The sequence below is a fragment of the Copadichromis virginalis genome, linkage group LG13, assembly GCF_057382275.1.
Source record: "Copadichromis virginalis isolate Kocher_CV1m ecotype Utaka linkage group LG13, C_Virginalis_male_GT1.1, whole genome shotgun sequence".
Classification (NCBI taxonomy): Eukaryota; Metazoa; Chordata; class Actinopteri; order Cichliformes; family Cichlidae; genus Copadichromis; species Copadichromis virginalis.
This window is the reverse complement of record NC_140630.1, coordinates 5,939,755-5,963,717: the sequence shown is the minus strand read 5'-3', so window position 1 is coordinate 5,963,717 and position 23,963 is coordinate 5,939,755. Positions and strand designations below refer to the sequence as shown.

Below are 23,963 nucleotides of genomic sequence, written 5' to 3'. Positions count from 1 at the left end.
CAGGGGCATGGATGCTCCCACCTCCTGCTCTTTGAGAAATTCCCAAACCAGCCGAGAGCCACAATCTCTCCTGAGTGTGCTGGATCTGCCCCTGGAAGTCCGAACTATGTCAGCTGGCTCTTTCAATTCAGAGAAGCGGTGTCAACTGTATTCTGTCGGTCATTAACTGAAGCTCACGACCATAGGTAAAGGTAAATCTAAAACTTTTTTAAAAATTCACTGTATTAATAAGTGATTCAATAATAAAAATTTTTTAAAAAAAGTCCAGTTTTTGATCGATTTAATCTATCATCTGTGTTATTGGACAGAAAATGGATCATATATGAGGCCCAAATATGTCCCGAACCAGCCGGTGGACCACGTCAGTAGTCAGAGAAGCAAAAGCTCATTAAGCGTTGTTGTCGTGCTATCAAGTCTGAAAATTTGGCAAAATGTAGACTTTATTTTATATGGGCCCACACAATGATCAAATACAGATCTACCAGCTCTCTGCAGATGAGAGTAACATCACAGGTCAGTGACAGGACATGAAGCTAACATCCAAAGTTTAAACTGTGTGCAGCTCTGATTATACACAGGAAATGCACCTCTGGGTCTTCATCACAGAGAGTGAACAGACATTCGAGTAGAATAATACACAGAAGAAAAGTTTCAAGAAGTTTTCATATATTTAAGGCTGCAGCTTTCAAAGTTTCACAGCCATCACGATTTCCAACACGCAGTACCATTGTCACTATAATCCACTTATTTAGTTCTCAAATATTTTTTTAAAAAAAGACTCTGGAGTGCAAAAGTCACCACATGAAAGAAAAATGGATGTTAAGGGAAAGTACTGTAAAGTTACCAGGAAAACTGTCTGTTTCAAAACACCCACAAAATTCACAAAGCTTAGGATACAACAGACGTGGTCCATCTAAATTGGCACGAGTGACGTTAAGGTAAACACAAACGCACTACGGCATCAAATATTTGGGGGGTTTTTTCAGTTCAGTATTCTGCCGGGAACGTTGGTGAGCATCACTGTGTTTGCTTTGTTTTCACATGACTACTTTTTCTGTGTTTGAACAACAACGCAAGCGTGGCGTGGCGTGACACGACACTGTGCAGACTTCAAAGGTGATGTGTGAAGATTTGGGACAGCCTTCCTCGTCTCTCACACACGCACACAAATCTAAATGTCTTCTTCCACTCAATGTGTCACTTTGACCTTTAGAGTGTCTGAGCCACAGAAAATTATATATCTTGTGTTTTTTTTTTATTTTCTGGTGGTGAACACTGTTTATCCTGCTGTGGATACTATCTGAAGGCAGTTTTTCAAATGGCACAAACACGTTTTTTCCTCCTTGCAGCTCCTCAGAAAGAAATTTACAAAGACAACACTTTGCAAACAATACATCATCGTCTGAAACGTTAAGCTTTACATATTTTTAAAGTTTGATAAGGTTTTGGGAATCAACATGTGAAAATCAAACACTGTAAACGTTTGATCACCAGTGTGGCTGCAGTTTTTAGATGACTGCTGCTGTCTCCTTGCACTCGCTCCTCTGCGACGCCGCTTGATCGCCTCTCGTGTGTCTGAACAGTTATACTTCTCATGATTTTATACTTTCAGGAAGTGAACACAGTCACAGGGAGGCAAATCTGGGGAGTTAGACAGGTGGTGAGCGAAGCCTGAATGTCTGTGGCTGAAAATCCCCACAGTTCAGATCGTTGCATCTGAATCTCCTCCCTCAGACACCTCAGGATGTTACAGCAGAACTCTGTATCCACAGCCTTGTGCTGGGGAACGAATCCATGATGCACAACCAGATAAATGTTGAAAAAAATGCAGAGCGTTCTTCTAAGTTTCCTCAACCTGATGTGCTGCCTTTGGACTTGGAAACTCTGGTCTTTGACTGGAAACTGCTTGGTCATAGCTAAAGATTCAGCTCTCATCACCAACGATGATCATCCACAAACTCTGGATCAGTTTAAAGTAAAAGTTGATGTTCGTTCTTTGCACTAATGTGAGGTCCATGGTGAAGTCACACAGTGAGAGTGGTCAGAATGGAGGAAAGAAAAAGACATGCTGGAAATGACCTTAAAGAGGAGATCAGATCACAGTAAGGTTCAGATAAGGTTTTTGATTTTTACGCTTCAGTTTCCGGAACCTTCTCCAGTTTTCCGTGAAGCTGAAAATGACAAAAACAAAAGAGAAACGATGTTGCCAGTGTTGGAAACGCAGGACTGTAAAACAGACTATATGTCAGTTTATACACAACACTTTGGTTCTCTCATTTGAAAAGGCTGGATAACAAGTGTGACTGACTGGGATGTGGCATCTGTGGTGACTCTCATTCTCAAAAGGCAAAGTTTTTATCCGCCACCATTCGGTTGTTTTGAAGAGAATTTTGATGAACAAGTGATGAATGTGACCAAGAAACAGAGGACAAATAACTGAAAAGTCATAAGTCTACGAGTGCACCTGGATGATTCTCCTTTCTGACTTTAGTAAATTACAAAACGACCTTCACAGTTCCACAAAGACTAGGCAGCACAAAGAGTCGCCCCCTGCTGGCAATCAAAAGGAATGCAGCTTGAAGGCACTTCCGCCTCAATTAAATCCCAAAACTGAATCCATCTTCTAAAACATCTCCTAATCTGACACAGTGACCACACACACAAATATAATATGATCTGAGCTAGCATTAATGCTTCAGTCATGTCAGTGACCGATTGCTAAAAAGCTCAGTTTTCATATTCACCCTAAAATGAGTGGTGTCAGGGTCACATCTTCAAGGAAATAATTAAGAAATTCAAAGATTTGCTCACATTCCCAGCTAGATTATATGAAATTTAGTATTTCTGTTCACTTGTCTTAAGAGTTTAGGTGAAACTCGGCTCAAAACGAGGACAAGCTGCAAAGAGCGTAACACGGTCCAGGCTGAGCATGACCGCCTGGAAAAAGAAAGGTGGCAGCTTTAATGCAGGTGATTATGTTTTGGCAAACATCTGAAGACACAAGCAGACTCGTTAAAGCAGGGACGGAGAGTGATGGAGAACGTTTTTTTTTTTTTGCCTTTGCTTTCGGCAATGAGCTCAGCTGGAGGCCTGGAAGAAGAACACAGAAGACGGGAGGAAAGAAGTAATTTGGGGCTCTTTAGGAAAAGCCAGAAAAATAGATGCTTTTGCGTCACAGTTGCTGGATTTCAACATCCTGTCTAAGTGCCACTGAACAAAACTTTTGGCTCTGCGGTCAGTTTTTGGATGCACAAACAAACCTCAGAACACAACAAACCTTCAGTACATTCTGATTAAAGCAGCCCTGGCATCTAATTGTTCCAGAAACCAGGAATTCATAGTTCATCGTGTCCACACTGCGTCATGGAGCTGCCTGATACAATCATCTGGTTCCAGCTGAGGAAATTCGCTGGATCGACTGGGGATACTTACAATTTTCCTTGAATCCAGGATGTGGACTTCAAGTACAACTACATGACTACAAAAGTATCCATGGTTAAATCTGAAAGGTTAACAGTGTGGAGTCCTCTCACCTCATCAGGTTAAAGCTTCATATAATTCATACTCTCAATTTCTCGAACTTCAGCTTGGGACTGAATTTCCGTCAGTCTAGTGTATACTGTGCAACTGAAAGACTTCATGAAATGAAAGCTAATGAATCCAAAGTGCTTTTGTTTGGCAATTAGCTGAGAAACAGCTTGTGAAGGACGTTCCTACAACGAAAATGTTCATCCTTGGTGTAATGGTGTCAGTATCTCAGCAAATAATGATCTGGTGGCGTTTGTGACATCTTCTAGAGTTTATCAGGGTTTGGATGGGCATCTTGGGGTCTTCAGATGGAAAGGTCAGTGTCTGTGTCAGTGGGCGTGGTCTTTGGGCTCACACTGCCTGCCCTCTCCTCGGGAATGGAGGACGAGTCACCGTTGAGAGCAGGCAGCAAACCTGGAAAACAAAACAAATATATTAACAGGTGGGTCGCTTTCATTCAGGATTCTCAAAATCGAGTTACACAGCGGAAAGTGCAGAAAGCTACAAAGAACGTAGTTAAACCACTCACTGAAACAGCCATTGGTAAACTCAACCAAGGGTCATACAGGCTTTAACTCTCAGTACTGAATACAAAACATGTTTTCAGCTCAGTTGTAAGAATTCATATTGAATGTAACTATACCTACTTATACTAATTAGCTCATATAATATCACTTAAAAACTTAATGTGTTTAAGTCTCTCTACTATTTTCTCTTTATTTAGTTCTGAAGTGTCACTTATGCAGACTATAAAAAGATGTTATGTCTTACGTTCAGTATCATAAACCGAGCTGTCAGAGTTGGTACGGTTTCTCCGCTGAGTTGACCTTTGACCTCCACTCACGTACTCCTTCAGTACACCTGACCTGAGGAGGAGGAGTAATGAAAAAGATTGAGAGAAACTGAAAACTTTCTCACCGCAGTAGTGTTATTTAACAAGTGTGTCTTACAGCTGTAATTTAATGGGGAGGTTTTGTGAACAGTAAAAAAAAAAAGTCATCCACAAATATTTACCCCTATTAGCCAGAAGGAGAACAAAACTACCAAGAAGTAAAAGGAAGAGATGTTTGGACATCTCTGCTCAGACTGCTGCCCACAGGACCCTGACCCTGACAAGCAACAATGCAAGCTTTAGCTGCCCTCAAACAACAACAACGGAGAATCTCAGTTGATAGGATTTAGCAACACAGTGTCAAACAAATTCTTCTCCAAACTTGAAATATTTTCAACTATTGTGTGTTTGTCTGACTTCCCAATACTGTGGTCCCCGCCAACCTTGACAGAAACATGGTTAGGCGGTTAGCCACCGCATACAGCATTTGCTTCAGTATTGTTTAATTTCAGTCATGGCATCTAGTGTCTGCTTTATTTCCAAATCTAAGAAATGGACATTTATACAGAAACTTCTTTTTTCCCCAAATCATTATGTTTTGAAATTATAGAACTACACTGCTGATGCAGCACAGCCTGTCACGCATCTGCACTGCAGTCAAATGAGCCTTTGTGTGGCAAATGTTTATGTCTAGATTGGAAATAAGGCAGACACTAGGTGCCATGGTCATTAGAATTATGGAAAGGCAGCTTATTAGGTGCTTTTCCATAATACTAAGACTGCCTTATTTCAGCAATTACCAATCACATTTGATATAACAAGCAAAAGTGACATCGGACTCGACAGTCCTGTCCAGTTAGAGATCAAACTGCAATCAGAATCGTGCTAAATTATATAAATAAACATTTCTAATGCTAAAGAAGTCCTGAACATGTGAGAAGAACTCTTACATATTTATACGAAGCTTCCAACTGATTCCAGCTTAATTATCAGTTGTTGAAACAATAACAAAATCTGTAAAAATAAATGAACTATCTAGACTGTCAACTGCTCCTTTACAGAAAGCAAGTTTATTAAACTGATAACTGAGTTAGTTATCAGCTGATCAGAGTTAGTTCAGTTATTATTAATTATTATTGTGTTTTTTCTTATTATTATTATTATTATCAATAAATAATATCATTACTATATTCAGGGTTTGTTGAAGAAAAGCAGCCAGTGAGTGAGTTATGTGACCTGGGATTTCTGCAGTCCAACTACAACAGAAAACCCAGAGTTGCCTCCAGTTTTCCATTAAACCTGCTTCTGGAGCAAAGCCCCGCTTCCATCTGAGACGATGCAGGAGCATTTGCTCATCACACAATCAGACTCCAAAACACAAGAACATAAACAAGCTGTCGTTACTCATTAAATAAATGCAATATATAATCTTCATAATACTGTACAATTTCCACTCAGACCACTGGGCTGCTTCATAGCCACTCACTGTCGTAAACATTATTACTGCACTCATATTAAGTAGTAATACTGAAACAATGCTGTGCATGTTTGTATCTACTTTATTGTTCTTTAACTTCCTCCTAAAAATTCTAGTTTGATAACTCTGATCGAGTCTTTGCCTCAGACTAAACGATCCACCCTAAAACCAGCTTATTACTTTTAAATCTGTGAAAACACATTGAATTGAATTGCTTTTAAAGGCAAGTTGTAACACAATGCTGTAACTGCAAGGCATTGTGTGCATGACATTATGATTGGAGGCTGAGCCTGCATAAAAGTTTGAAGCTAGAATCGCCCCTGGTGCATCCAAGGGTTTTTTTTCCCACGTAAAGATCTTTGAACAACATGTTTGTAATAAATATGCTTCATAAACAAACTTGAGTATAGTCTACAAGAAACTTTAAATGTGACTTTGAATGAATTTAAGTCACCTCTTTTTTGTTACAACTTTAAATTCATGATGGTTTGTGTACGTGTTTCACTCACCTGTCAAAGCTGTATGTTCCAGGGTGACTGATTGACCGCTTCATCTGTACAGAAAGTGACACATTTGGTCATTTAGATTTTTTTTAAGTTCAATTAAAACCTGATAACAATTTCAAGACCTTCACTTTTGTTTTTGTTCTAAATATCTCTGATCCCTCGATGAGCTGTAAAATGAGAAAACATTTAGACTTTAAGCCATTTTGTTAACTTTTTATTTCCATCTGGCACGTCTAAATAAAGACCTGCGTCTTGAGCATTATTGGAATTATTCTGTTGCAGATTAAGATTTTTTTTTATTATGCCTGTAGGTATTGGTATTACAATGTTCAAAGTACAGTGAAAAGAATACAAAATAAGTAAAAGGAAATGAAAAGTGTCTGAGACTAAAAATGGAAATTGACTGAACAGTTTGATCATTTTTGTGCATTGTGTGAGGGTAACCTGAGTGACTGGTGCACCTTTCAAAATACAAAACAGAGTCATCACCTTATAAAAAAAAGTATTGGTCTGTTTATAAATGAAACAAGTAAAAGATCAAAGTAACATTTTTATTGAATTCTGTTCGATTTCTTTCTTACTGTAAAAATATAGTAAACTAATCAGTGAAGATAACATTTTGCTCGAGGTCAAGTGTTTTCTTAACCTCTCCTGTCACGTCTGCTTCAATGTTTTACCCTGAGTGTATGAGTACAAAATAAAATCTACAATAAAACAATTATGCCACACTGTTATTTGCCAAGTCTACAACTACACAATATTTCTATCCAATTACAGAACGCCTAATGACTCTGGTTTTGTGCACCAGAGCACTCTGTACTGCTGAACATCACGGGCACATTGTGAAACTCGAACAAACCATAGGAATATAAATGAAAAAAATCGGTCGTGTCAACAAAGATACAAAATTGTATTTTATTTTACGGAGGATGTTTCTTCTTGAATATTATTACTCATGTTGTATTAAACATCTTTTATCTACTGTAACTGAATAATTAAACAACTTTTGAGTTAGAGAAAATAGATATTATTGACCTTTTTTTTTATTAATCTAAACCTAAATTACAGGCTTTTGATTAGCTAGAGAAGGTGAAATTACCCTTTCAGGAGGTCGGAGGTCAGGAGTCAAACTGTGATTGGCCAAGGTCATACACTCCTCCAGAGTCCTGATGAAAGTGGCACATGTGGCACTGAGGAGCGAGGCCTGAAGACACACAGACGAATAACCAATCATCTTTTTTTTTTTTTACTCACATACCTTCAAGCTTCAAACTGAGAAATAATTTTGATTTAATTTTAGACATCTTTCTGCCTGATGGGTCTTTTGTGTGCACTAAAGGTTCCTTTTTTTTTTTTTTTAAATGGTAAAATGCCTCCTTTTTAAATAATTTCTTTCACATATACACAATAAAGCAAAATAATATCATTTAAGTACTGAAAAAAGAAACTCTTATAATTTGAGTCTAACTTTGAAATATTGTAAAGATAAGTTTGAGGTAAAAAGAACCCCCGTTTCTTACCTCAGAAGTCGGCGCGGTCTCTGAGTCAGCGCTGTACTGTGATTGGATTGTTTGGACCTGCTGGACGAGGAGGTCACAGTACAGGCGGAGTTCAGACATTTTTGTCTTCAGACAGTCTGGACCTGACAGACAGAAGTGTTGGGTTCAGGAAACTAATAAATGTGTACCTGAATCAACTAAATGATGCCACTGTTCACTTCTGTTTTATGTTAAAATATTTAAACAACTAGATTTCCATGATAATGTACATGGAAGGGTTGCAGAGTTGGACGACCCTTCTCCATGTCTTATTCGATTTTGAGATGACCAATAGTAGGGCTGCCACAAACAATTATTTTGATAGTCGACTAGTCACCGATTATTTATGCGATTAGTCGACTAATCAGATCATCATCCACTGGACGTAAAACTACAGCTTATTGCACCAGCAGCATCTGCTCTTATATATCATTAGCTTACAGCTTTAAGCTTTTAAGGTGCTAACTAAAAATAAAGACAAGATGATAGTTTATTCAATTTTAATGAAATTTGCAGATTGTTTCGGTAAAGTTTAATAAACTCCTTGCTATCTAAAATATAACAGGACACTGGAGTATATTCTCCAGCATCTCACACTTCTGATAATCAGCTGTCTGCTTGACATTTATTCAGCTGTGTAAAAACTATAACTTTAATCTCAGCCAAACCGATTTACTCAGGAACAAATAAAATACAAAAAAAAAAAAAAAAAGCCAAACAACAACATTTTTAATTTATCTAAGTGACTCATATATATTTAACCTGAGTCGCGAAAGACGGCGGTGGGTTTGAAAACAATTTGCCGGGAGTCCGGTGTTCTCACGGCGCTAGTGACCTAGCCCCCGGCTAGCTATCGAGCTAGTGGGTAACAGACGTCTCCGAAAACGTCGGAGCGCTTTTGAAAATATGTGGTGTCCTGATAAACTGAGCCGATATTTGAGGTTTACACAGCTACATTCTCGCCTGAAAATATGTTAAACGTTTATTTTGTGACCCAGAAAGAATAATAAGAGTAATATTAAAACTAACTAGCTGCCGCCATTGTTGGAAACTAAGCTGGGCCGCGCTATGAATTCTGGGACACAGCTGCTTCTTCTTCTTCGGGGTTTAACGGCAGCTGGCATCCTTGTACATGCTGTGCTGCCATCTTCTGTTTCAGTCCGTTATTACACTCTTAAATCCTGCTATTATTCCTGCGTCTTTTGCGATCTTACAAAGCTTCAAACGACACGTCGACTATTAAATCAGTCGTCGACGATTTTGATAGTCGACGTAATCGTGACAAGTCGACAAATCGTGGCAGCCCTAACCAATAGTCAATATCACTATCCACACTCCGTAATGCATATTGTGTCAAAATAAAATCAAAAAACACAACAGTAGTCTCTCACAGGATGAAAGACACTGAGCAGCTTATTTTGCAATTCCAGAATGAAATAAAGTAATATCAACAGGAGAATCATGTTCACATACAATAATGAATGGTTAAGTCTGTAATTAATGACCACAGGTGGACAGCTAAATGGCTAAAATGATAAGTCATAGCTGAGGATGCACCAAGGAACCTGGGAATCATTCCTTACAGTGTTTAAGGTAGACCTGAGCATTGTATGGCCCTGGCCTCATGTGGCCTTTACCACACAGCTGTCAAATAGCTCAACCTGGGCAAAGCGTTAAAAAGCGTCTGGGGCCTGAGGGCAGAAATTTATGAGATTTTATGAGAAGAAATGTGAGGACATTCCAGAGCTCTCAGATGCAAAAAGACAGCTCTTTGATTTGCTGTTGATGCAACTGTCCTTCATTTTTCCACCTCATACTTTGATCCTGACTGAGTAAAATAGTAAAGCATTTTGTATAAAGTTAAAGGTCTTTAAATTTTTTCAAAAACAATACAATTTGTTCGGTTTGTTTTGGGAATGTTGATTAAACAGTTATGAAAGGCTGGAGTTTTTATTATGTCTATATCATGTTTTTATTGCCTAATTGTAAAAGCCACTGCTACTGCTACCAGCAGCAGTTTATAAAGAGATAAAATTAATATTGAGCACAACTAAATTTAACTCATTGGTGTAGCCCTTCACAACAAAACCAGTTTCTTGGGGAAAATAATTGTCCATCCTGGTTTAAGGCAACATCAGGCTTGACCTAAATATTGCTTTCCTAACTTTAAAAAATAAAATAAAACTAAATATAAAACAAGACAATACATGCAATACAAACATTACTAATCTAGTTTGTAAGATAAAAAAATAACACCAGGACCAGGTTATATAAAACAATCTCATTAACATGCTGCATACTGCTGTCATCTGCAGTTGCTGTTTCTCCTTTTTATAAACCTCCTCATTTAGCAAACAAATCATATACAGAGCTGCCAATAGATAGCAGAAGTGAAATATTTAATCAAGCTGTTTATAAGGTGCTGTTACTGTAAATGTAACAAAAAGTGTAATAAAACTCTCACTTTATATATTGTCTCTCTGACCAAACACAATGACCGAGCGCGAGAGATAAGCCAAAGAATTACGGTGGTCTGAGTCTTTCAATGGTGTCGGCTCACCTGACCTCAGCTTGCAGTCTTTGTAAACACGCAGATAAAACTGCTGGTGTAGCAGCTGTTAAATATCTCTGAACTGCTAACCATTTCCTCTTAAGTCTCTCTATGCCACATCAGCTGTCCCGTGGCTGACATGTGGTGAAGTACGCACAGAATAACATTGAACTAGCAGACTGGGCTGCTTGTTCTTTTACTTTGTAATTTATTCTAAATTGTTGCTGACTGAAATGGTTTCCAGTTTTTGTTAGGTAATTTTCCCACGGATCAATCCTGAGAAAAAAGAGCAGACATTGCAGACTTACCTTTGTGTTTGTTACTGTCCAGTGTCCCAGCTTTGGATGACCCCAAAGCCACGAGCCACCTCTGCCTCTCTGCAGCGTTCACAGCTCGTACGTAGAAATGCTGTTCACCAGGGATTATCAACTCTAGACGGGTCGTATCTGTCGGATGAACTGAGACATAAAATATGAGGAGCGTTAGTGTGATGGATATGTTTGCTTTTGTGACACCATGAGAGAGAATGGGTGAGATATAGAGGAGCTAACCTTTAATGTCACATACGGACATCTTGATGGATCCTTTGCTTCCTTTGCCAACATCGTCCTCGCTGTCGTAATAAGAGATGACTCCGTTCTCTAAGACGAACCAGCGAGGCTGCCATCCTGAAGATAAAAAAACTTACATGTTTAATACAAAAAAAAAATCAATGACAACACTGACTTTATAATTCCATGATTTTTTAGGTTTTATATATTCTCAAAATTGCACCCGAGTTTTGTTTATTTTAAAATGATATTTAGTTTCAATTTTACAGTTTAACATTTGTTTTTTGTTTTTTTTTATTTTAATTAAAAAACATGATGTAGCAAAAAAAGGTTGGTTATGGAACAAAAACATGCATAACAAAAAACAAAACAAAAACCTAAACAATTTTTTTTTAAAGATTCTGGCACTAGATTGTGACACAGAGTAAAATTAATTTAGTTGCAGTTTTAAACAAGTAAAATGTGTCTTTCGCAAACCTGGAAATTTCATGTACAGCCTGGACAGTCAGAATTTTCAAGGCCAATATTGATATCTGGTGATCTAAAAATCTGCTATATATGCTGATATTTTTCCCCTTTTTAGACATTTTCCCACTAGTGGGCAAACTATGCACCATCAACATCAATATTTCTCCCGTCACTTCCTTCCTTACTTTTTAAACTTTCATTTTTTGGCTGTTATCAGTGCTGATAAGGATATAATGGCCAATAATCATCTGTTGTAAACATGAAGTTATGATGGCTCAAAAAATGAAAAAAAAAAAAAAAGAACATAAAAAGACTGACCTTGATATTTGCATCTGCTATCAGCCACATTCCTATTTTAAACATTGTAATTTAGTAAGTGGTACATCCCTATTTATTATTGCCCAGTAGGTTTTCTTGATTTGACTGGTCAACAACAAGAGAAGATAGTGATCAAACTCATGAAAGCCACTTTCTGAATTTTCCAACTCTACAAGGCAGAGGACGTTGCTGAATATACTCTATCTTATCGCCTTAACCCGATTGTTTAACATCCACAGATATTCAGTTTACCATTAAATATGACAAAGACAGGGGCCCATACTTAGAGGTTGAATCAGTGCATTTTGAAGCCAAAAATCTTGACCATTTCCTGCTTCAAGTGTCTGAACTCTAACTCTGACTATAACCGTTTTTGGCAAGGGATCATACAATGAAGTGAAAAGGGAAATTTAAGTCTCTTTAGAAATGTCCCTTCAGAGGAGATTGTTCTGATGACATTCAGTTTCCAACTGACAAAAAGCAGATGACAGTGGGAGTGTTTGAGGTCACAAGCAGTGTATAGTTTGTCCTCCGCCACTATTATTAATAGACATGTTATGCTGGCATCATTAAGGTCAAACACCACTTCAGGTCCTGTTACCATGCAGCTGGTTTACATCAGAAGATACGTCCCTCAGTGGTTGTGTGTGGCTGTCAGTTCTCCTCTGAGCAACATTTAAGTTAATGCTATAAATACCTGGCTCCGCCCTGGAGCCAGGCCCGGGGAGGGTGCCCGAGGGCGAGCGTCTGGTGGCCGGGCCTTAGTCCATGGGGCCCGGCCGGGATCAGCCCGAAGAGGAGACATGGGCCCATCCTCCCGCAGGCCCACCACCCGCAGGAGGTGCCATAGGGGTCGGGTGCATTGTGTGCCGGGTGGCGGCCAGGAGCGGAGGCCCTGGCGGACTGACCCCCGGCTGCCAAGACTGGCAATAGGGACATGGAATGTCACCTCTCTGGTGGGGAAGGAGCCTGAGTTAGTGCGTGAGGTTGAGAGGTACCGGCTAGATATAGTCGGGCTCACCTCCACACATGGCTTGGGCTCTGGAACCAGTCTCCTGGAGAGGGGCTGGACTCTGTCTCAGTCTGGAGTTGCCCCTGGTGAGAGGCGGCGGGCTGGGGTGGGTATTCTAATATCCCCTCGGCTTGCTGCCGGTACGTTGGGGTTTTTCCCGGTGGACGAGAGGGTTTGTTCCCTGCGCCTTAGGGTCGGGGAACGGGTCCTGACTGTCATCTGCGCTTATGCGCCGAGTGGCAGTTCAGAGTACCCAGCCTTCTTAGAGTCCCTGGGGGGGGGGGGGTGCTGGAGGGTGCTCCACCTGGAGACTCTGTTGTCCTGCTGGGAGACTTCAATGCTCACGTGGGTAACGACAGCGAGACCTGGAGGGGCGTGATTGGGAGGAACGGCCTCCCTGATCTGAACCCGAGCGGTGCTTTGTTATTGGACTTCTGTGCTAATCACAGTTTGGCCATAACGAACACCCTGTTCGAACATAAGAGTGTCCATAAGTGCACGTGGCACCAGGACGCTCTAGGCCGTAGGTCGATGATCGATTTTGTAATCGTATCAGCAGACCTGCGACCATATGTTCTGGACACTCGGGTAAAGAGAGGGGCTGAGCTGTCAACTGATCACCACCTGGTGGTGAGTTGGATCAGGTGGCGGAGGAGGACGCTGGACAGACCTGGTGCACCTAAACGCGTAGTGAGGGTGTGCTGGGAACGTCTAGCAGAGGCCACAGTCCGCGAGATCTTCAACGCACACCTCCGGCAGAGCTTCAACAGCATTCCGAGGGAGACTGGGGACATTGAGTCCGAATGGACCATGTTCAGCGTCTCCATTGCCGAAGCTGCTGCATTGAGCTGCGGCCGCAAGGTGGTTGGTGCCTGCCGCGGTGGTAATCCCCGAACCAAATGGTGGACACCAGAGGTGAAGGGAGCCACCAGGCTGAAGAAGGAGTCCTATCGGGCTTGGTTAGCCTGTGGGACTCCGGAGGCAGCGGACAGGTATCGACAGGCCAAGCGGAATGCGGCTCGGGCAGTGGCTGAAGCAAAAACTCGGGTGTGGGAGGAGTTCGGAGAGGCCATGGAAAAAGACTTTCGGACTGCCTCGAAGAGATTCTGGCAAACCGTCAGGCGTCTCAGGAGGGGAAAGCGGTGCTCTACCTGCACTGTGTATAGTGCTGGCGGAGCGCTACTGACGTCGACTGAGAAAATTGTCAGGCGGTGGAAGGAATACTTCGAGGACCTCCTTAATCCTACTGACACGTCTTCCGAGGAGGAAGCAGAGTCTGGGGATGAGGGGAATGACCCGCCAATTTCCGGGGGCGAGGTCACTGAGGCAGTTAAACAACTCCTTGGTGGCAGAGCCCCTGGTGTTGATGAGGTCCGCCCCGAGTTCCTGAAGGCTCTGGACGTTGTAGGGCTGTCCTGGTTGACACGCCTCTGCAATGTTGCGTGGAGATCAGGGGCAGTACCTGTGGACTGGCAGACCGGGGTGGTGGTCCCCATCTTTAAGAAGGGGGACCGGAGGGTGTGTTCCAACTACAGGGGGATCACACTCCTCAGCCTCCCTGGGAAAGTCTATGCCAGGGTGCTGGAATGGAGAGTTCGTCCGCTAGTCGAACCTCGGATACAGGAGGAACAATGCGGTTTTCGTCCTGGTCGCGGAACACTGGACCAGCTCTTTATCCTCTCCAGGATACTTGAGGGTGCATGGGAGTTTGCCCAACCAGTCTACATGTGTTTTGTGGACTTGGAGAAGGCATTCGACCGTGTCCCTCGGGGTGTCCTGTGGGAGGTGTTGCGGGAGTATGGGGTGTCTGGCCCATTGCTACGGGCCATTCGATCCCTATACAACCGTTGCAAGAGCTTGGTTCGCATTGCCGGCAATAAGTCGGACTCGTTCCTGGTGGGTGATGGGCTCCGCCAGGGTTGCCCTTTGTCTCCGGTTCTGTTCATAATTTTTATGGACAGGATTTCTAGGCGCAGCCAAGTGGCGGAGGGCTTTCGCTTCGGTGGCCTCAGAATCTCATCTCTGATTTTTGCAGATGATGTGGTTCTGTTGGCTTCATCGGGTGAGGGCCTCCAGCTCGCACTGGAACGGTTCGCAGCCGAGTGTGAAGCAGCGGGAATGAGGATCAGCACCTCCAAATCTGAGGCCATGGTTCTCAGCCGGAAAAGGGTGGAGTGCCCACTCCGGGTCGGGGATGAGTTCCTGCCCCAAGTGGAGGAGTTCAAGTATCTCGGGGTCTTGTTCGCGAGTGATGGGAGAAGGGAGCCGGAGATCGACAGACGGATTGGGGCTGCGGCTGCAGTAATGCGGACGCTGCACCGGTCCGTCGTGGTGAAGAGGGAGCTGAGTGTAAAAGCGAAGCTCTCAATTTACCGGTCGATCTACGTCCCTACCCTCACCTATGGCCACGAGCTGTGGGTAGTGACCGAAAGAACGAGATCGCGGATACAAGCGGCGGAAATGAGCTTCCTCCGAAGGGTGGCTGGCCTCTCCCTTAGAGATAGGGTGAGAAGTTCGGCCATCCGGGAGGGGCTCAGAGTAGAGCAGCTGCTGCTCCACATCGAAAGGAGCCAGCTGAGGTGGTTCGGGCATCTGACAAGGATGCCCCCTGGGCGCCTCCTGGGTGAGGTGTTCCAGGCATGTCCCACCGGGAGGAGGCCCCGGGGCAGACCCAGGACACGCTGGAGAGATTATATCTCTCGGCTGGCCTGGGAACGCCTTGGTGTTCCCCCGGATGAGCTGGAGGAGGTGGCTGGGGAGAGGGAGGTCTGGGCCTCTTTGCTTAGGCTGCTGCCCCCGCGACCCGGCTCCGGATAAAGCGGATGAAGATGGATGGATGGATGGATGGATGGATGGCTATAAATACATTCACTCAAGTCCTGTATTTAAGTAGCTCATTTGCTACTTTAAACTCTACTCTATTACATTTTAGAGTTTACAGTGATAAACATTTACTACATTTATAGTTCCTTTGCTCTAAACTGGGAGCTCCATTTCTGGCATCCTTGGTGTGATATATCCACTAATATTTCCTTCTTAGGTTTAGACACACAAATGTATTTAATTTTATTTACTCTGTGAAGACCCACTCGACCCCACCTTCTTTTCAGTCTATGTGTGTGTTTATTTCCATTGAGCAACACCGGCAACATCTCGGCCTTCTGTGCAGGTCCGCTATTAAAGCTCTTAGAGCTTAGTTGATGTGTAGTTCTCTTCCCTGAGAAACATCCTTTGGATTTTGGTTTCTTGCACTAAACAAGATTCCATACACAAGCACTTTAGTCATCGATTCACTTACACCACTGACCATAACAGCTATACACAGCAATTAGCTCACCTACCTACTTTGTCATTTGATTTGACAAATATAATGCTTTTTATTGGTATTTGTATGCATCTACCTTTCTGTCAAGCCTGCACAGCCCAGTTTGTGCAACCATGACAACAGGGAAAACTACTGGCTCCAGCAAATATGAAATCTACCAAAGCTGAGTTTCATATAATCTAACTTGAGGCCTTTGGATCTGAGGAATGGCTGAGATGCCTTAAAAGCACGTTGGTGCACCGCAAAGAACTAAATGCACTTTCCAAGAAGAAGGTGAATAATTTTAAGACAGCAGCATTCACCAAAATGACCTTGTTTTGTTTGATTTGCAAACATACACCACCACTACCACCAACAACAACTTTAGTTTAATGAAGATATTCAAAACATACTTGTAATTTGTGTAATGTGGCTATTGTAAATTGCTGAATTATTATGACTTTTGCCAGTAAACCTGGCATGCAGTGGAGATTGAATAACTCTGCTTCCAACTGTCTCTAAAGATCATGACAAACTGACTTTTAAATTCTTCAATGCTTTAATTTAATTAAGCGCTAAAGACCCATGTGTAGGTAAAACGGTGAACATAATAAATGCCGAAACTTGTATTTACTGTTTCTCCACGTCTAATTACTTGGAATACTTTGATAGCTCAGCATTTACAATCTAGTGATGTCTTACATTTCACCATGTCGACAAGGTATATCATGACTTTTAATGCTTTAACTAAGTTTTTGCAGCAGTACCTTGGCATTGGCATGACGCTGATTAGCAACATAATTCTGACAAAATAAATCCAACATTACATTAATTTACAACCAAAAACAGCAGCCGCACAGTAACATGTACAGTTTTAATTTAATATTAGCTTGTTAGCTAACCTGCTAATTTAGAAACTTGTAACATATATAAAATTGGCTGACATTATTCAATACTAACACGGCTAGTTCAAATCAGTTTTTAGAAAGACTCACCTGTCATGTAGTTCGTCCATTTGTAAAGTATCCCCTCCATGTCTTCGTTTCACATCGGCTAACGTCGCTAGCCTTTTCCGTAGCCAGGCTAGCTGCAGCCGAACACTAGCTATATGTAGCTAACGGTCGCAGTAACCCTTGGTTTTCTGTGTAGCACCGCTGGTTATGTAAAACATGAATGAAGCGTTTGTGGTTTGTGACAGCTGAATGACAGCGTCAGCGGGTAAAAATAAAGCTGAGGTGTTGATTTGTTCTGAGCTGCTCGGAAACTCGACGGCTAACTTCTGGCCACTCAGCTGATGGAGAAAAATGTCAACAAACCACCAGCTTCTCTACGGAGTCCCGGAGCAGCCATTCCACATGAACGCAAAAATACAAAAAGGAAATTTGCTTTGAATTTACGCAAATATTTATTTTTTTCAATTTTATGGTCGTTTCAGTTAAAATATATAATTTTTTCTTCTACATTTATTTAATATCTGTTTTTGTCGCTGATATTTTTTATAAATATTTTATTTGGCAAAATATATTTATGTACGTTCCTAAAAAATGCAAGGCTTGCAAAATGTCATACATACAATTGAATTTACTAAGGTAGAAATTGTGATTTTGTAATACAATTTGGTTTATTTGTAATCCTTTCCCCGATTAATTAACGGAAGAACAGAATGAAGCACTATGATTTTCAAATATAAACAGACTAGTGACACTTTCCAGGCAGCATAAGTTAACGTAATCGGTAATTTAGACAAAGTACCTTACAAAGTGTAGGCAGATCTCTAAAGGAAAACACTAAACAGGAGATTTTTGAGAAGTTTAAACATCTTGAGTAACATCTGAATAATGAACAGCACCTGTAGTACTGTCTTTAGTGAGCTTTTTCTGGAGGGACAGTTGTGTGACTCTGTGATCCGAGCTGGAGATGTTGAGTTTAAAATTCACAGGATCATCCTCTGCAACTGCAGTGCATACTTCAGGTGAGCAGGCCTGTGTTGTTTGGCTGTGGTTTGGTTCTGCATTTATCCTACTTCAAAGCTTTCATGTAACACAGTGCAGCAGGTATTGGGAGGTTTCAATGTTACACTGTACTTTTTGATCACTAGAAATGTTCTGGAGCAATTTTTAGGGGGAAAAAATCAGTCCTGTATTTTTATTTAGTTATTTATTTTGGGAGGTTTGTTGGGATACACATATAGTATAGGTTTGTGTTTGACTCCACAATGAGCCTGTAAGAGGTAGTTTGAAAGATTACAGACACTATAAACTGGCTTTCTCATGATATTTCATCAGCATGACAACAGCAGCAGCAGTTCTAATAAAGTTGTGCACAAACTGGCCTGCACCAAAAGGACCACATCAGTGGTGATATTAGCTGTGCCTTCACCAGTTTAGCTGAAATTGTATGTCTAAATAGGCAGGTAATCAATTTAGGGCCAGACTGAGAGGTGGCCAATGATATGCCATTTCTGTTGCAGTGGGACATTTCCGCTCTTTCCAATTCTGTCTAGTCAGTAAATTTGATAATGTGAAATTCAGTTATTATATTTGCAGCTATTTAATGCCTGCTGTCCCCTGTCGCCCTAACCCTGTTACTGTATAGGAATATTTGCTACAATGCCTAGACAACTCTATATCCTTCTGTCTGTCTAAACATAGCAGCAATGCTGAATGTTTTTCTGCACGTCTGAATAGATGACCTTAAATAGGAGACTGCCCATTTGAAATCAAGTCATTTTAGATTTTTGTTACTTTAATTTCATATCTCTTTGATCACAGCTTGCTCAAGTAAGCATGCAGCTGAAAAATTCTACAAATGCTATTTAACTATGAGCTGCATGACATCAGGTACTTTTTAAGTTCCATGACAGAGAGACAATGTGAAAATGTTGATCTGAATCTGCACAGGGATCTCTTCTGCTACAAACCACTACCATCAAACAAGGTCTACAACTTCCCCACTGTGTCTCCAAAAGTAATGAGCCTCATTTTGGAATATGCCTATACCCAATCTGTTGTGGTGACGGAGGACAATGTACTGGAGCTGTTGGTGGAAGCAGACAACTTTATCGTGACTGGCGTCATTCAAGCCTGCTGCGACTTCCTGGAGAGGAAGCTTTGTGTAAATAACTGCGTCAGTATCTGCAATCTGGCACACTTACACAACTGTCCTGACCTCAGGGGAAAGGCCTATCTCTATATCCTCCATCACTTTGAAGAGGTTGGTGCACTCTCCTTGGAGTTCCTGCAGCTCTCTGTGCAGCAACTATCAGATCTTATCGAGAAGGATGAGCTCAATGTGAAGCAGGAGAGCACTGTGTTTGAGGCCATTCTCAGATGGATCAACTATTCCCCTGTGGAACGTGGGTGTGACATGCCCGCACTGCTCAAGCAGGTAACTGAAAATGGGATATCAATTTAATTCCTCCTCTAAGTGCATTTATTTTGTTTATTACTCAGTGAGGGGCTGTTGAATGAATGGTAAAGTTTGAAAGTATAGAAAGTAACTTCCGCTGTAGCACTTTGAATTAGGAATAAAAAATAAAGCATAAGCTTGATGCCTGATGCAAAAAAAGAAGTTTGATTGTACACTATTGTGTTTACAGAGTTGGGTGTCCAGGCCGCCCACCTGCTCACCCATCAGCCTTTTACGGCTGATGTGTAAAAAGCTAAAATTGCAATGGCAAAATTACTCAAACTTAAGGCTTGGTAATAGAGTTAATGTAGGAAAATCATTCTTCTTCATTCTTAATCACATTGGGGGGGGGGGGGGGGGGGGGCTATTTCTAATTCACTTGGGAGTGTGCATCAGAAGGTGCTCATCATTTAGTCCTTAATAAATTGTCAAAGTATTATTTACACTTGCGTCCAGATAAAACTGGCCGTTGTTTTGTAGTTTCAGAAGTGCATTATTGATAATCTGTCTGAACTGCACTTTAGCTTTTCTGACAGAAAACTTGACTATGCCCATAGTGTTCTGCCAGAACTTACTGACTGGTCCTTAGGCATTTACAACAGGACACACCCTCATTGTGGGACCTGTTTCCACAGCAGGAGGTTACTCAGTGCTTAGATAATGGCATTGACACTTGACTGTGGCACCCCTGCTTGTTTGGAGCTAATGCCATGACCTGCCATTGCTGTTTGGCAGGTGATGCTGTGGCTCTTTACAGGTAATGTTAGGGTCTTTAAGGGCAATGCGACAGCTGATTGGAGGCGATGCCAGGAGCTACCATAGCTATCTGGGTGATTCCATGACATTTTGATTATAGAGATAGTGCTATACTTCACTAATGTGTGGTGGCATGGTGGCTACGTCCAACTCTTATATACAGTCTAATGTTGTATTTCTTGCCTTTTTCCCTTATGATTCTTGTTTTCATCCAGGTCCGCTTACTATTAATGCCCACTGAGTACTTGGTTGACACTGTGAGCAGAAATGATCTGGTGAGTAGTAGTCCGGCATGCATGAATATGGTAACCACTGCCATACAGATGCTAAATGAGTCCAATATGGAGAGACCTCTGACCCAAACACGCCTGCCGTCTGAAGTCTTATTGGCCGTTGGTGGATGGGTGAGTCATTTCCCAAGTGACAAGATTGAGTTGTACAATGTCCGAGCTGACCACTGGGTGCCGCTGAGCTGGAGACACAATGCTTCTCTGGGATTCTACGGTTGTGCTTACCTCAATGGATGTATTTATTGCATTGGAGGTTTTGATTTCATAAGCTATTCAAGTCATGTGAGAAGGTTCAGCCTCACCAGCCAAACCTGGACAGAGGTGGGCTCAATGCATGAAGAGCGGGGCTTTCTCAGTGTGGCCACACTGAATGGCTGCATATATGCTATGGGAGGGTGCCGAAAACAAAAGAAACTGAAAACTGCAGAACGATATGAGCCTGACACCAACCAGTGGACTATGATTGCATCGATGCACAAGCCCAGGACAGAAGCTGGTGCTGCAACACTACACGGTAAGGTAAGTGGAATTGAGGTAGTGGAAGATCTCTGCCATGTTGGTTTTGTGGAGAAAGTGATGGACAAAGTTAACTGGTAATGCTAACAACCTTGGTTAACAAGCTGCGTCAATAAAATGTACAGTCAAATAATTCCATTAGAAATGCACCAAAAGATGCCAATGCCTTAATCTGTCAGTACACTTCCCAAAGCAGTCACAAACCCAAATTTTAGCTAGGACGCTATCCATATGGATTAGTTTTGTTTTTTTTTTGTCTTTTTTGTCTGGCTGTAAAAATGATTTTTAAGGCTATGTAGTTGGATTTACAACATATGGGGATTTATTATCTTTTGGAGCCAGCCAACCAACGAATTTATGCACTGGAACATGAGAGCACAGTAAAATATTACTTTTCTGTGAGCTTCTGTGCAAAAAAACATTTTTTAATAGTCTTATAAATCTGGCCAATGGGAGTAATTTTTAAAAAATGATATTTTTTTTTTAGAATAATGTCATGAGTATTGAGAAAGACATTCTTTCCTTGGTTGGTACTTTTTTTCTTGCAAACTTATAACAATCCTGCAAAGGATTGTTTTGGTTTTCTTGGTTTGGTTGGGATCTTTTTGTTAATTTAATCTCAGTAAATATATGTTTTTTAAAAAGAATATTATGGCTCGGCAATTTCTTTATTCCTGTTTTATTTGTTTTGCTTAACATGGCACTGATTTGCAAATGTAGTTTTCGGCCTGAGGGCTTAATCATCACTGGACCTTTCTGTGGAAAATATGAATAGTTTATGAATTGTATCAGTTTTATAATATTTTTTAAAACTAAATATGTCTATTACCATTAATCCAACAGCTCAGGGAGAAGGTTAAGGTTACTTCACCCTCAGATCGTGAAAAATAGTAATTTTACAATTTCTGCATCCATATTTTCCAAGTCTGCAAAATACAGAAAATAAATGCAGCAAACCTCTGCTAAAACTAAATGTTTTAGGATAACACCATCATTTTTAGATTTTTACTACTATTATGCAAAGTAGCTACACAGAAATCTGATGAAAACATTTTTAGTTTTTCACAAGCGCATGGCACAACATAGAAGAGCCACCTCCACGGGACAAGACTCAGCAGTCCATCTGCATCTTAAGGATAAAGGACACTCTTTCGAGGATGCCAATGTTCACATTTTGGACAGAGAGGACAGATGGTTTGAAAGAGGAGTGAAAGAAGCCATTTATGACCACTGTGAGCGACCATCTTTTAACAGAGGCGGTGGTTTACGACACCAACTGTCTGCCATCTATAATCCAGTTTTGAGTTCGCTTCCCAGACGCCTTAATGCCCACTCACACCCTGGGCCATCTGACCTCAGGAAATCACATGATAGGGTGGGGCCAGGTTTCACAATGAGCTCACCTGAAACCCTGGCTGATTGTGACCCACACCCTCTTTCACACCTTGGCTCATGTAATTAGGTAGAGGATCATCAGGGGGTCCTTTGTCTCTTTTGGGGGGACACTCCCACAGGGCTTAAATCTGGGACTCTCCACCATTTGACTCTTAGAACTGAAGAAGCTTCTCGGATGAGAGGTGAAACGTCTTCAAGCAACTTAAAGAAATCCAGATGCTTTTCTTTCCAAGCTCCTTAGAATACGATGACATGGATGACTGAGAACCTTCAGACATTTTTAGTGTTTTTAAGTATTTTCTGGAAGCTGAAACATTTAATTCTATTAATTTTGACTTAAACATGATTTTAATTTCTAGGTGTACATTTGTGGTGGTCTTACTGGAGATGAACCTCTGTCATGTGCTGAGTCCTACAACCCTGACACCAACCAGTGGACACTGATCACACCCATGGAAACCGGGAGGACTGGGGGAGCCGTGGTCGCCTACAATGACGAAATCTATGTAGTAAGAAGAGCTTAAAACTTACTCTTACTACGGACAGAAATTCAAACATGGAATGTTTACTGTACCTGTATTTGGGAGTCTGTATTATTTTCCAAGTACCATGTACTGGATTATTGGAATGTGATTTCTATAATTACCCTAGAATCAGATATTTTGGAATCTGGAGACCTATTTACTTTTTTTACAACAGAACATTTTTACGTTACAGACTGTAACAAGTCCTTTGTCTGCACAGGTTGGTGGCTTTAACGGTATCACTCAGTTGCGTAGTGTCATCGCATATGACCCAAGAACAAGACACTGGCGCAACGTTGCTCCCATGTTACACCCTCGCAAAAACTTCGGCATTGCAGTGCTGGAGGACCAGCTGTATGTGGTTGGAGGTTTCCACAATGGCGGCTCATTCTGCAATGTGGAGTGCTATGATGAAAAGACCAACAGGTGGTACATTGTCAGCGACAAAGGGATGACCCAAGGTGCTGTCAGTTGTTGCGTTCTGAAGCGACACCCTGATCTGACTGCTTATCTTTCATAATTATTTCACATAAAGAAATAAAGAAATACATTTTTCATCAATAAAAAACTGGCTGTTTTTCTGCTTAAGATCCTGAGGTCTGACATCCCAGTGAAAAAGTCTCTTTTAGCTGAACAGAGAACTTGAACTTTCTTTTCAACATGATGGGCATTGCAGCTTCCACGTTTTATGGCCACAAGGGAGGTTAACAGCTATGATATTAAGATCCCATTGGTAAAAGTCAAATCGTTTCTTCACTAATAGGTGATCCATTCAAGCCGCCATCTTCATCTCTACCACCAGCGTCTAGACTCCGGGGGGTCCTGCCCTAATCCCTATCACTGCTCCGATTCCATTCTGCCAGGATGGACTATCAGAGTCTAACTGGCAAATACCTCAAATTGAATTCTGCACATTAATAAATCATGTTCAGTTCCTTTGATTGATCTCTCCTTATTAAAATAAAGCTGATGTGTTTTCTGAAACCCAG

The 23,963-nt window shown here is 41.5% G+C and overlaps 2 protein-coding genes across 5 annotated transcripts; one reads left to right on the top strand and one right to left on the bottom strand.

The window, feature by feature from the left end:
- Positions 1-644: 644 nt before the first annotated feature.
- plekha3 (pleckstrin homology domain containing, family A (phosphoinositide binding specific) member 3) lies at positions 645-17,454 on the bottom strand. 2 transcript variants are annotated; one of them, XR_014923526.1, is made up of 9 exons: positions 17,081-17,135; positions 10,984-11,100; positions 10,741-10,890; positions 7,864-7,985; positions 7,443-7,547; positions 6,347-6,390; positions 4,300-4,394; positions 3,534-3,942; positions 645-2,171 (listed from the first exon to the last, which is right to left on the bottom strand). XR_014923526.1 is itself a non-coding variant. In XM_085477029.1 (8 exons), exons 1-8 carry the CDS (start codon positions 17,118-17,120, stop codon positions 3,833-3,835), a joined length of 783 nt encoding a protein of 260 aa, XP_085333155.1. In that variant the 5' UTR covers positions 17,121-17,454; the 3' UTR covers positions 645-3,832. The 2 variants fall into 2 exon arrangements, 1 of the variants encoding a protein (XP_085333155.1); XM_085477029.1 differs by having other exon boundaries at positions 645-3,942; positions 17,081-17,454.
- Positions 16,250-23,536, top strand: LOC146695125 (kelch-like protein 10). Of its 3 annotated transcripts, none has more exons than XM_085477027.1 (5): positions 16,250-16,379; positions 18,986-19,472; positions 20,465-21,058; positions 22,810-22,959; positions 23,195-23,536. In XM_085477027.1, exons 1-5 carry the CDS (start codon positions 16,360-16,362, stop codon positions 23,492-23,494), a joined length of 1,551 nt encoding a protein of 516 aa, XP_085333153.1. In that variant the 5' UTR covers positions 16,250-16,359; the 3' UTR covers positions 23,495-23,536. The 3 variants fall into 3 exon arrangements, with proteins under 3 accessions (XP_085333153.1, XP_085333154.1, XP_085333152.1); XM_085477028.1 differs by lacking the exon at positions 16,250-16,379 and adding an exon at positions 17,667-18,057 and having other exon boundaries at positions 20,465-20,653; XM_085477026.1 differs by lacking the exon at positions 16,250-16,379 and adding an exon at positions 17,674-18,057.
- The last annotated feature ends 427 nt before the right edge of the window (positions 23,537-23,963 follow it).

What these genes read in the sequence shown, in the direction of transcription:
- LOC146695125 (XM_085477026.1), top strand. Translation starts at nt 17,924, where the DNA reads ATGAACAGCACCTGTAGTACTGTCTTTAGTGAGCTTTTTCTGGAGGGA. An exon ending in AACTGCAGTGCATACTTCAG is followed by an intron (nt 18,058 to 18,985) that starts GTGAGCAGGCCT and finishes GAATCTGCACAG; the next exon opens with GGATCTCTTCTGCTACAAAC. An exon ending in CTGCAACACTACACGGTAAG is followed by an intron (nt 21,059 to 22,809) that starts GTAAGTGGAATT and finishes TTTAATTTCTAG; the next exon opens with GTGTACATTTGTGGTGGTCT.
- plekha3 (XM_085477029.1), bottom strand. Translation starts at nt 17,120, where the DNA reads ATGGAGGGGATACTTTACAAATGGACGAACTACATGACAG. An exon ending in AGACCGCGCCGACTTCTGAG is followed by an intron (nt 7,548 to 7,863) that starts GTAAGAAACGGG and finishes GTGTGTCTTCAG; the next exon opens with GCCTCGCTCCTCAGTGCCAC. An exon ending in CTCGGTTTATGATACTGAAC is followed by an intron (nt 3,943 to 4,299) that starts GTAAGACATAAC and finishes TTTGTTTTCCAG; the next exon opens with GTTTGCTGCCTGCTCTCAAC.